The sequence below is a fragment of the Meleagris gallopavo genome, chromosome 2 (genome assembly GCF_905368555.1).
Source record: "Meleagris gallopavo chromosome 2, MGAL_WU_HG_1.1, whole genome shotgun sequence".
NCBI classification, from domain to species: domain Eukaryota; kingdom Metazoa; phylum Chordata; class Aves; order Galliformes; family Phasianidae; genus Meleagris; species Meleagris gallopavo.
Genome location: NC_139405.1, coordinates 71797907 through 71810632, shown reverse-complemented (window position 1 = coordinate 71810632; position 12726 = coordinate 71797907). Strand labels below are relative to the sequence as shown.

Below are 12726 nucleotides of genomic sequence, written 5' to 3'. Positions count from 1 at the left end.
TGCGATGACTTACCTAAAAGCTATGGGGTGAAGTGACCTTGCAGAGCACAGCTAAAACAAACACTACATCTGCTTTCATATTTCAGATGTAGGTGCATCCTGGAAGGTCATCTTCCCAAAAAATGCATTCAGGTCCCTTGAATCCCCCTTCCAAAAAAAGTCACACGATATTCTGGTAAATCTCTGGGGGCACTTCAAAGCTTTCCCAGTTAACAGCATAAAACAAAGAAAGGAAGCAAACTGCAATTAAGATGGATTTGGCTTTTAGAAAGTTTTATTTGGGGGAAAGGGGTTATTTATAAGGATCCAGTAACAAAACCATCAAGCTGTATCTTCTCTCAAGCCTGGAACTCCATTCCTGCCTAGCAAATGTAGTGCAGGGATGCAACAGATAAGCTGCTTTCTCATCTTTAAGACACATTTTTTTCAGCTGAATCCTCAGATACCACTCTGCAACCATAGAAACGGTTTGACCAATTGGAACAAACCCTGCATTTTTATCTCTTCAGTAATCACTTTTCCTTATCACAAAAATAACTTGAAGCCAGCAGTGTGTGAAGTTAGTTCAGACTCCAGTTGCCTTCAACTTGAAACAAAGCTTTGATCAAGACTGCACGAGTGCTTTGTAACCGTGCCCTGCACAGACAGGGCAAAGCGTATCAAAATCCTTCATGGTGTTCTTTAGCCTGGCACTATTTGTCTGCTGGTTTTTCTCCTCATTCTGAGAAATCCTGATGATATGTGCAGGGGATAGCAAAGAAGATGCTGTTGTTTCAACAAGGATAAAGTATTATTTCAAGAAAGGCATTTCATACTCCGTTAAAAATGATTTTTTTTTTTAAAGGGAAATTACCACAGAGAAGTTAAATTCAAGACACAACAAACAACAGCATGTCAAAAGCTTTATGTAATTTATTTACATTAATATCATATTCTGCATTTCTATTTTAACTAGATTTAGATTTTCCTTTTTCATTTTCAGAAGTAGCTAGCAGCTAACACAATGGGATTGGTTCATATTTCTGAAAAGTATTATTTCAGGTTGCAGCAATCTTAATGGGATTTGAGGAGTATGGCTCACATTCAGCTCAGGCCTTTGTCCTGAGAATTAATTGCATATCCTGGAAGAACTGAATGTTGTATTATAAAGCACAATGCTGAAGCAAGGATTGAATTCCATAACAAGTTCCAAAGCAGCAGAATTGCAGAAAATGCAACATTTTGAGTATAAAAACCCAACAAGGGTTTCCTATAATGCTCTGTCAGTGAAACTATGTTTTTTCCTTAGGATCTCTCAGAAACGTTGCTCTTTCACTACTTTTTTAAGGCTAGAGAACTATTTATGTTTTTGAACCTATGCATTACAAATGGATATTTGTCATTGGTGGAAACAAGACTTGCTTTTAATTGCATCTTGTCAGCTTTTAGTCACGACCTGTGGCCATGGTAAAATTCAAATAACCTTTATTAAAAATATACAAAACAGTGTATTGTTTCCAAAAAGGCTAAGAAACCGCGATTAAATGCCAGTCACAGGAAAAATAGTTCCAGTTTAATATTAAAGTACTGCATGTGCAGAAATGAGCTGATAGAATTTATCTTTAAGTGACAACAACTATGAATTTGTTCCCACACAGGAAATCTTTAACAGATGACAGGTAATTGAGAAAGGAGGAACACAATATGAATTTTATTCCCAATTCCTTCCCCTGTGGAGGAACAAAACGAGCCATGTGGCATTATTTCTTCCAGAAGACATCTTCAGTAGCCTGCTTTGCTTTAATTCACTGCTACTCAATGCACTTGCTTTCTGTTTATTCCAGTTTCACTGTAGCTTTAGATACACAGTAAATCAGCCTCACTCATTGTACACAGTTAATTACAGATCTGTGACACAGGGCTAGAGACTTGCCAGATGGCACCCGGCAACAAATTAGTGGGGAGAGTGGGAGGACAGGATCATGGCAAGGGAGTGAATGGCAGCAACCAGTTTGGGATGAACTTCTGCTTATCAGAAGTTTTAGCATTTGTTTCTGAGACTGACTAGAACAATAACAAAATATTTCCCATTATATGGCAAGGTGAGGGATATCTTAAAACCAAATATTTTGCATTCAGCTTGAATATTCTTAGCAATAAATGACATCTCATATCAAACATAAAAATATTTTACTAGACTATAAAAATAGGTTTTAGAATAAACTTTTCCTGTCCCAAATCAAAGAACTGGCAGATAATGTACTCAAAAAATTCAGTCACATTTTGGTACTATACCTAGTTTTAGTAACTTTTTTCCTCCCTGTGGACATGGCTGGTAATAGAAGTAACATGAATGTGTTTGATCCAACCGAAAGATAGCAACTGATGCAGACAAGGATAAAAGACTGCTTCTCAGTTCTAAATACATGCTTTAGGGTACAATGCTGAGCTACCAGCACAAGGGACCAGGACTGAAGGCAACTGAGTGACAGCACACAGCCTCCTGCCCAGCACCACAACTCTGCAACACAACTGTGGTCCAGGCAGCACCTGGTCTGGAGCAAGTCAGAACTGCTTGAATCACAACCTGCACTATGTTGTTTTTTTTCCCCTTGGAACAAAGCTCTGTGCAATTAAGAACAGCGCATCCTTTGGATCAGAGAAAACACTCTGAAGACTACGCCTTCATCTTTTTTTTTCCTTCTCTCTGCTAAGACAGGCAGTTAGCACCAACTCAGTATTCCCAGCCACATGCAGGCTACCAGACCTGCATTGTTTCTCCAAACACCTCTCACATAAGCAGACCTATCAGTTACTTTACATCCATGCTTCTGCTTGCAAAAGCGTGTGTCAGGAATAAGCCTGGATAGCACCAGCAGCATCAATGGACTCTGTTCTATAGGGCAACCCCACTCACAGGTATGGCTGCACCTGTGCACCAGTGCACCTAGCCACAGACAGGGCTTCAGTCCTACAAAAGCCTTGCATCCCCGTAGGAGCTGACTACTCTGCTACAGCTCCCTTCCAATTTCTTCTCTTTTAATGCAGCAGTGCCACACTTTGTCAGGAGGCCAAAAAACATGGATGGACCTACTGCACCCTCTTACAACACCTAATCCTGATCCGTGCTAAATAGCTTGTCGTCACCTTCTAGGGGGTTGTTCTCTCTGTTACAAAAGCATTGTCTGGAAGCCCTCAACAGAAAACGCTTAGCACCAATAACAACGTGGCAGTACCTACCTAAACCATGGAAGGTTACAAAATTAACTAGGTTCATAGATTACTGAGACGTATTCAGTAACAACAGGCACCAATGCAGTGGTTTGATCATTAATAGCATGTCAGCCAGCACAGACCTTCCTTGCCCTTCCAGACTCAAGTACCAAAAGCCATTTGCACCTGAAGCCTACCTGCACTGAGCAGGTTCCTATAGCTGTTGCTGTGAATTCAACACCGCTGCCACACGACAACCAGAAAACTATTCTAAAAGCATTCCAGCACAGAACTATGAAACCTGAAGCTTCCCAGAATTTCAAACAAGTACAGTCTTATATGAAAAAGGCCCTTTTAAACAAACAAGCCCTTTTAAACTTCAGAAGTTTTAATCCTGTATTACAACTACTTGAGGTTTGATCCCATTTTTCAACACAGAAATAAGATACTCTTTAAGTTTAGTACATATATCTAACTTAAGAGCATCACTTTCTTTCCTTCTTGGGTAAAAATAGGTTGCTTAAAAGACAGGTTGGTTGAATATGCTGGATAACTACAGAAAGATTGCTTTTTTTTTTTTTTTTTTTTAACTGAAGTTCCCTCTACTGAACTGCACAGAAAGCGGAGTTAAACCTCTTTCTTGCCTTACAACACTGAACCTGCTATTTCAGCAAACTGCAAGAACCTGGCTACTATTAATACAAAGAAAGGCAGCACAAGATCTATTTCAGTTTAAAATACCTCAAAGGACAAATGTTGAAGATGTATGAAAAGCTACATCCCTTTTGAAAATCTGCCACAAGTTCTCCAGAACAAAACGTTTGCTCAGTCCTCTCACCTTTACCTCAGGTATGTTACTCCTGGAAGGCAAGATACCACTCTGCTGAAATAAAACAAGTCACTGATACTGTGATAACAGAACATAAGCAACATTTGCCTGTGAGCCAGTAGAAAGCAAAAAGAGCAGCTACATAGTTTTCATAGAAAGTGGCAGAGAAGACTGGCTGGAGAAGACTGGGAATACAAACTTACAGAATGAAGCTAGAGAAACAGATGCACTGAAGTGAGGACATCCCAGAAAACACAGATAAGTGAGCAAATAGACTCCCCCTAGAGACATCTTAGAGAAAACTCAAGTCTAGAAGCGAGAATACCTGCTGGAACATTCCTACAGAACAATGTAAATTGTTCTTTACCAAATTAAGTAATTCTACATAGCAGTCAAAAACATTTGAAATTTGGCACAGCATATCCATAGAAATGAAACATGAGAAATTATCCACATAAGAATCTCATAAAACATGGCAGATCCCCACAAATTCTCCATAATTACCACTTCAAAACATTTGCTTGAAAAACACCTTTTTCTTATGTCAACAGCTAAACAGCCACAGGAAAGGGAATAGACAAAACCAAGTTAAAAGTGTAAAAGAAATACCAAAACAGGTACTGAGTCAAGGGGCATGGTTAAACCGTTGTCTAATGCTGATTGTAAAGCAAGTTTTTAATTAACTCCAATGCATAACTGAAGATCCATTTTCAAATAAGGAAATCACAGAGTATCCTACAAAAATAAAGTATCTGTACCAAATGTATTCCACAGCTGTTCTTTCTGAATTCCACCTTAAATATTACACTAGGATGAACAGCATTGAAAAATACAGTGTTTCTGTTACAGCATAGAAGGGTATTTTGTGGAAAAGAAATAAATTATAATGTGGCTCACAGCTCAGAATTATTATTTGTTATTTCCAGCTCAGGTCTGTCCCCGTTAAGTTACAGATTACTCACATCCAAGACAAATCAGAATCTTTACACAATCTTTCACTTGTCTATAATGATATGTGCTTTAAAAAAAAAACTTTGAATACACTGTGGCAAACTATAATTAAACACTTTGTTCCACTTCAGAGAAGAATCTTGCTATGAAATAGCAAAGCTGATGTTGTTCTTGTTAAAATATTTACCATAATCAGAATTCTAAGACCTAACAAGAAGTCATTAAAAAGGAAGTTACATTTAGCTTTTTTTGATGATGGACATTAGAAACATTCACATTGCAGTGTAAACATTTCAACATTATTTTTTAAATGAAAACAAGCATACTGTAATTTTAAACATAAACTCTGCTTTCTTTTCTAAGTCAGCTGGAGAACATGAACCATTTTTCACCAGTCAGTATTTGCCAGCAGTGCTAAACTTCTTCCTTATTTACACAGACCCAGAGTATCAAGGCTACAGTCCAGTTATCTCCGCAGCTTGACTTTCTTTACTAAAAACTAAAGGATGCTGTCTAACTTGAGTGTGGTAGCCTGAGGAAAACTTGTTTATCAGTGAACACGCTGATCTAAGCTTGTACTTGGATGAATCAGAGGAGGCCTCCATGGGGGAAAAAGGCTTATTACAACAGCACAGGTAGACATTTACAAAAGATTTACTAGTGGGTTCAATCAGTAGATACAATTGCATTTAACAGCTACCTACTATGTGAACCATTACTTCCCATACAGCAAATGCCAGAGGCCGCTGTAAAAGACTGCCATACTAGATTTTCACTCTACAAATTCAGTGACTGATGGAGAGTACCTGGGGAGGTACAGATAATTCAGCAAAATCAGAATGGAGTGAAAGAAGGGTCACACATTAGTCATCAGGAAGAAGCCATTCTTGCTATTCACCTTTGTATTTTGACATAGCTGAGCATCCTAAATCTTATGGCTAATACTCTTTATAAAGTGTAAGTATTATTTAACTTTTATACAACAGAAATACAGCTGCTTTAACATACACGCACCTTGAGAGCAAGTCCTTGCAACATGAATTACAAAGCTAATACACACAGAGTACTGATTTTGCTGGAGGCTAGGAAGTCTCTGTTAAGAAAGACAACCTGCTTGTGTTTTTTTTTTCCTTGTTTGTTTAAGTTAAATTTCTAAATAGAATTTACATATTTTAACTGAATGGAAAACACACGAATGCAACAATCAGAATCCTGTAACAGGCTCTCACACAACTTAGTTGTTAAAATCTGTTTTACAAACTCTGTCCTTAATTACCAGATGTAACTGAAGCTATCAAATGCAGAATGGAATTGCCTGAATACATCTTTTTGGTACAAGACAGCAGCCTTGCTGAATAATGAAAATAACATTACCAGCACTTTTCAGACACTGAACATACCCAGGAGTATAATTAAGACACAAACAAGATCACACAAGTTTTTTATAAATATTCTTAAGTTGGTTTTATAGCTTTTTTTGTTTCTTTAGGAAACTCTTGAAGGGAAAAAGGAATGAAGAATTCCAGAAGAGAGTTGACTTCATTCAGTTCCAGACTGTATTCTGCTGCTATTTTCTCTGCAGTCCATATCTGAGGATGAAGTCTATGATTATTAAGAAGCACCAGAGCCTCCACAATGGAAATTTTGCCTTTGGGAACTTTCTTAATATCTAGCTCTTCCAAGTGACCTAGTTTTGTCAATCTCTTTTCCACCTGTTTACGTGGAAGATGTTCACCACCTCCATTTTTTACCTAATTGTGGGAAGAAAAACAAAAAGAGATTATCAGCAGTTCCTTTTACTATGCATACTGTAACAGTTAAGCTATTTCTCTAAATATGGCATTTCCCAGTAATTTTTCCCATTTTCACAGCCATAAAAAGGTAGCTTAGCCACCCTCGCTTTTTAATATCAAAGACATTACAGCTAGTTGTTGCACAGCCACTCCATATAGAGGGCCAACTCCCTATCCACATCATGAAAAGCTACAATCCAGTACTGTTGAAGTGCTGTACAGACTCGGCAGCCCTACATACAGGCCATTTGGTAGCCAAATGTAAATGCAGATAACCTAATATTTGATACTGATCCATGCCAGTGGGGAGGGGAAGGGGAAAAAACACACTGAAAACTGGTATTCTTCTCACGATACCACTGGAAATCCTTTTCATTCTCCTCTCCTTTTATTTTCATATTTCAGTTTTGCAACTAAAAGATATCACCTCTCTTGCTCTGTCTCGAGAACAAGCTCTGCTGAACAAAGAAAAACTATTTAGCGCCATCATGTGCAATTTAAATCTCAAGACCACTGCAGTACTCAGACACAGAAAGTCTCTTCTTTCAAGTCCTTTCATATTTCCTTTTCTAAGTCATTTCCGAACCTGCTCTACCTTCCCTATATTGTTTTTTATTAAGATTTCAGTAATGAATGACGCTACAAAAAAGAAACAATGGAAACCTTCTTAAGAAGTATTTTTAAAGGAAAGTGTATGCAGCTACTGTATTAACCCAAAGCTGAGAAAACCTATGTGGATGCTACACATCTGTAACTGCCTGTTTCTAAATTGCACAGAAACTCTGACAATGCTACCTACTTTTCTCTTAATTTCCCGCTAAAAATTATACTCAGATAATGAATAACTTTTCAAGCCTTAATAAAATGACCCATCTCTAGGTATCTGTCACTACAGGACTGAAAGTTGATACTTTTTTATGTAATACAGACACACCAAATATGTGTACAGTTTGCACAAAGTATTCAGAGGAAAGAAGTGTTCAGAAAAATATCAGGACAAGAAGGAAAGCTTTTAGAAAGAAACTTTTGCTCATAAGCCTCGCTGCTAACACATTAACCACGCTTTTCCTAACAACATTAGGCAGACACACCACAAGTGCAAGTCTTATGTGGCAGCTGTCTTGCAGGAGGCACAGAATGAGGCACATCCACAGAATGATTTGTTCCACTTGTGGCTTTTCCTGAAACTTCTCCTGACAGGCTTACAAATGAAAGTGTTTAAAGATTTTGCTGCAATGCTGGTTTTTTTGCTGATGTTGATGGTCTCATTCTTGGGTGGTGCTGTTTGGATCCAGGAGTTGGACTTGTTGATCCTTATGGGTCCCTTCCAATTTGGGATATTCTATGATTCTATATTGCAATTAAACTTTCAGCTCTGCAAAATTAGAGTCCTAACCTCTATTATGAAAATTAAAGATAGAGATTACTTGGAAGCTTCAGGGAAGAGTGTCTTTTAAAATACTTTAGCCTTAAATAGATGGTACTGTGGATGTGGCAAATCAGAAATACTTAGGAATAATTAGAAATATTATTGCTAGACGAGTATAAAACTTTTACTAGTGAAAGAAGGAGCTAGAATAAAATGGTCCAATAATGCAAGAGGTAAAAAGGTGGAAGAAGGTGGAAAAAAAAGGAGATTATGCCCCAATCTGCCTGTTACTGGATGGGATATGCCTTGCTTTCCAAGTCAAAGACTGCAGTGTTGGTAGTGAGTAACCTGATGGCCAAACAGTCCACAAGGTTGTACAAGAATAAACAAACCCGGGCATTTCCTGAGTCACATAAGGAAAAAGCTCTGTATGAGATGTCATTAACATCAGAAATCTTTAATGCCTTTGCTATCTACTACATCCATGCCTCAGCATCAGTCCCAACTTCTTTTCTTCTCAGAGCCACATGGGATATCTCTGGCAAACAGTATCTTTCAGAGGCGTTGGCCAACCACCCTTCTGCATTTGAGGGAGCAGAAACTGGAACTTAGGTGAAGAACAAAAGAAGATCACTGCTATGTTAAAATGGAGGACTGCAAGCATATAGGTTGCATGATCACAATCTGTGCCAGTGGTGTATAACTGAGCACTGAAAACATCACATTTACCTACCAACAGCAAAGCTTCTAAGCACTAACAAAAAGTTACCCTTTAAAAAGAAAAATGCCTTAGAGTTTGCGTGGGGCTTGAAAACAACAGAGCTGATGCTCGTATGCCTCCTACAGAGAGGCACCCACCTGTGCCGGGGGGTCTCTGGACTCCACATAAACATCTTTTAACAAGGTGAGGAGCCTGTCGTCCTTCCTGTAAATTTCTTGCTGTATCTCAGGGAGGTCTGAAGGCCAAGGGGTAAAGAACAGAAAAAAGAACAAACAAGCAAATAAACAAACAAAAAAAAGCACAGAGGCGAGTCACAAAACTTCCCCTTCTGTGAGCCGCGCCCCAGCACCAGCCCATCCCCGTTACAGCCCGTTACCCGCAATTCCCCTCGCACACAGCGGCGCGGCCCCTAGCAACCGTCCTACCGACGGCCCCGCCCAACGCCGCCGGCCGCGTTCCCGGCATGCCCCGCGCGCCGCCCTGCTCAATGTCACAGGCCCCGCGCCGCTTCAGCCCACCGCGTGGCCCCAACCCCACGCCCCTCCCGCCCGTTCCCGCGCTGCGGCGCTTCTCCCGCGCAGCCTGTACCGCGGACCCAGCTCTCTCGCGGGCGGCACACCTCGCTGCAGCCGCCCCGGTGAAGCCGGCCCTTACCGGTCAGCGCGTCTAAGCGGCTGGTGGGGTGGCGCGGCGCCGGGGTGGGCTTCTCCTTGCTGATCTCGCGGCGGGCCCGGCTCTCCACATTGAATGTCCGGAATACGCGCGTCAACCTCCCGCCCATCGCCGCCGCAGCCGCGTCCCACGCTGCGCCTGCGCAGAGCGGGGGGACGCATGCGCAGAGCGCTGGCGCGAAGCCGGGGCGGGGTGAGCTGACAGCGTGCGGCAGTTGACCCTGGGGTTGGCTGTTGGTCCTGGAGCAGACAACTAACAAATAAACGCAGAAAGACGCAGCCCGCTATTTATTTCACAGCTCTTCATGGCACCGTTTTCTCTGGCTCTGGATAGGTGTCTCCGGGGCGCTTGGTCCCGCCGCCACATCGGGGCCAAGGGGCAGCTCCACGGCCCGAGGCTGGCGCTTGTTCGCCGTGTGGCTGCGGGGTCACCTCCTCCGGGACCAAAGGCCTCGGCTGCGTGTGTGTGAGCGACAGCCAGGGCCGGCTGCTTCCTACCGGGGAGCGTCCTCCAGGTGGCAGGCTCGTCCCGAGTTTCCTGTACGCAGCCTCGGTAAGGTGGGCGCACCTCGCTGCAGCGTTTGGTGCGAGGTACGGGGATTGCTGGCTGATAGGTGACTTTGTATCTATTTTCTAATTCTATTCACTTGATTTACAAGCGGGGTTATATTCTATACAAATATAGGAAGCCCTAGTGGAATCCAAGGAGAAAATGTGGATTGGGTAGGTGAACGTTATCCACACCGAAAAGCTGTATTTCAGAATTCACAGGCTTGAAAGACCATAGAATCATAGAATGATCTGGGTTGGAAGTGACATTAAAGCCCATCTAATTCCAACCCCCTGCCTTGGGCAGGACTGCTTCTCTCAGCTCAGCTGCCCAGGGCCCGTCCAACCTGGTGCCATGGATGGGGCACCACAGCTCCTCTGGGCAGCTGTGCCAGTGCCTCACTGTCCTCTGAGTAAAAAATGTTTCCTAACACTGAACCTAATTTTCTTCATTTATTTTAAAGCTATTCCGCTTTTTCCTATCGCTATCAGACTATGTTAACATAAAGTCAGCCTCCCTCCTGCTTATGAGCTCCTTTTAAGTACTGGAAGGCCACAATGAGATCTCTCCATTGCCTTCTGCAAGCTAAACACACCCAACTCCCTGGGCCTTTCTCTATAGGAAAGGTTCTCCAGTCCTCTGATCATCTTTGGTGCTCCTCTGGACCTGTTTCAATAGGTCTGGCGAATAATGGTAATGTGAAAGTAATTGTGGATGCTGACCTTAATGTGTATTAAGCCTAGGTGTCAGTGTTTGGTAGTGGTGGGCTGCAGGGTTGGGCTCAGTGAGCAGAGCCCAGCGCTGCCCATGTGAGAGCAGAGCCAGCTCCAGCTGCTCCAAAGGGGCCGCCGCTGCCAGAGCTGAGCCGTGAGCGACGCCGGATGCGCTCTGCGAGAGCAGACGGAAGGAAGGGACGAACCGCTGTGCGACAGCAGCCGGGAGAGGGGAGCCGAGATGGGAGAGAACGGCCCCGCGGGCGCCGAGGTCGGCGCGGGAGGAGCTCCGGGCACACGGCAGCGGCTCCCTGCGGCCCGGCAGAGGCCCACGGAGGAGCGGGCCGTCCCTCCGCAGCACACGCGGTGGGGCGGGAGGGCCGGGGGAGCTGCAGCCGTGGGGACCCGTGTGGAGCCCGAAGGTTGGGCTCAGCGCTACGGAGTCGTGCTGGGGCGGTGCTGGGAGGGCTGCAGAGTGTGGGAAGGCCACGTGGGATCAGTTGCGAAGGATGGTGTTGTGAGAGGGACCCACGTGGAGCAGGGGCAGAGTTGACTGCGACAGGGACAAAGAGTTATGGACTGACCCATTCCCTAGTGCCATTTGTGGGGAGGAGAAGGTGCTTTCTGTTTACTTTCAGTTCTCACTGTTCTAGGTTATTATTAGTTAGTAATGAATTGCACTAATCTCCCTATGCTGAATCTATTTTGTTCATAACAGCAATATGTGAGTGATCTCCCTCTCCTTACCTTAACCCATAAGCTGTTTTTTTTGTTTTGTTTTGTTTTTGTTTTTTGTTTTCATTGTGTTTTCTCCTCCTATCTTTTTGAAGAGAGTGAGCAAGAGAGCAGTATGGTGCTGCTGAGCTAACCACTGGTGTTAAACCACCACAAGAGTATTTCCTTATTGCTGGTTTTCTCAGTGACAGCAGAGTAATTTATAAGCAGATATCATCCAGAACATATACCCTAAATGGTAGCTCGGAGAACAAGTGCTGTTCAGAATTTATACACTGTGCTGTGTTATTCAGCTATGGTAAGTGCAGTCTCTTAGCTGTCTGTTACCCCAAGCCTTGTTTTTATGTAGCCCAGTTGAGCAACAGTTCTGAGAAATCTGCTCAATTGTGAGAAAAGATTGTGAGAAAGTACTTAGTATTGAACTATGCAAACAAGATAAGAAAGGTAAAATTGGAAATAAAGATAAAGTTGTTGAAACAAAATCAGCAAATTAAAGCTTCATGATGAAAAATTTAAGCATGAAAGATACTAATTTTCTGAGAGAAAAATAAGGACAGAAACAGCAAGACTAAGGGCTAGCCTATTGCAGGAAACACGGCTAACCCTTCTCTACTGATTGATGACTGATTGAAGACCCATCAGGTGACTTTCTAAAGGAGAAAAGTATATTAGTGGCTAATCCTAACTCCTGTGTGAATTAACAATACATAATTGTTCTGTGCTTTTAAGTTGTGTATGTGCTGTTGCAGACTTCATGTGTGGTAGCAGTTGCCTGAAATGAGTGATTCAGAGAGGGAGTGTTAGAAAGGACAAGAAAGAGATCAAACTTGTGTGTTCTTTTTTTTAGGAAAGCAATTCATACAAAACTTGGACTTCTATTGGTAGCAGCATTATTTAGTAATAACATTGCTGATATGATAGTAATTAATGCCACAATGTGCTTGAATAATGAGTGACAGTGTTCCCCTTAGAGGGAATTCAAAAGATAATCTAGTGGATGACAAAAAGCAAATAGATGTATAAAGGCGGTGGAGAAAAGGTAGCATGAACATGATCTGCACTGGATTCTGCTCTCTTGGGGCAGTTTCTCTGCTTCCTCACCTTAAAGGCTTTTGCTCTGTACAAGGATGGAAACACATCTTTAACTCACATTCTCTGGCAGTGGACTTACTAACCCAATCCTATTTTAGTCATTGGGTATG

The 12726-nt window shown here is 42.3% G+C and overlaps 1 protein-coding gene across 1 annotated transcript; it reads right to left on the bottom strand.

Moving 5' to 3' along the window:
• Nucleotides 1–1447: 1447 nt before the first annotated feature.
• NDUFAF4 (NADH:ubiquinone oxidoreductase complex assembly factor 4) lies at nucleotides 1448–9700 on the bottom strand. Its single transcript, XM_085217611.1, has 3 exons — nucleotides 9510–9700; nucleotides 8993–9090; nucleotides 1448–6723 (listed from the first exon to the last, which is right to left on the bottom strand). Exons 1-3 carry the CDS (start codon nucleotides 9634–9636, stop codon nucleotides 6427–6429), a joined length of 522 nt encoding a protein of 173 aa, XP_085073737.1. The 5' UTR covers nucleotides 9637–9700; the 3' UTR covers nucleotides 1448–6426.
• Between the last annotated feature and the right edge of the window lie 3026 nt (nucleotides 9701–12726).

What these genes read in the sequence shown, in the direction of transcription:
- NDUFAF4 (XM_085217611.1), bottom strand. Translation starts at nt 9,636, where the DNA reads ATGGGCGGGAGGTTGACGCGCGTATTCCGGACATTCAATGTGGAGAGC. An exon ending in CCGCTTAGACGCGCTGACCG is followed by an intron (nt 9,091 to 9,509) that starts GTAAGGGCCGGC and finishes CTTGGCCTTCAG; the next exon opens with ACCTCCCTGAGATACAGCAA. An exon ending in CCAGAGACCCCCCGGCACAG is followed by an intron (nt 6,724 to 8,992) that starts GTGGGTGCCTCT and finishes TCCCACAATTAG; the next exon opens with GTAAAAAATGGAGGTGGTGA.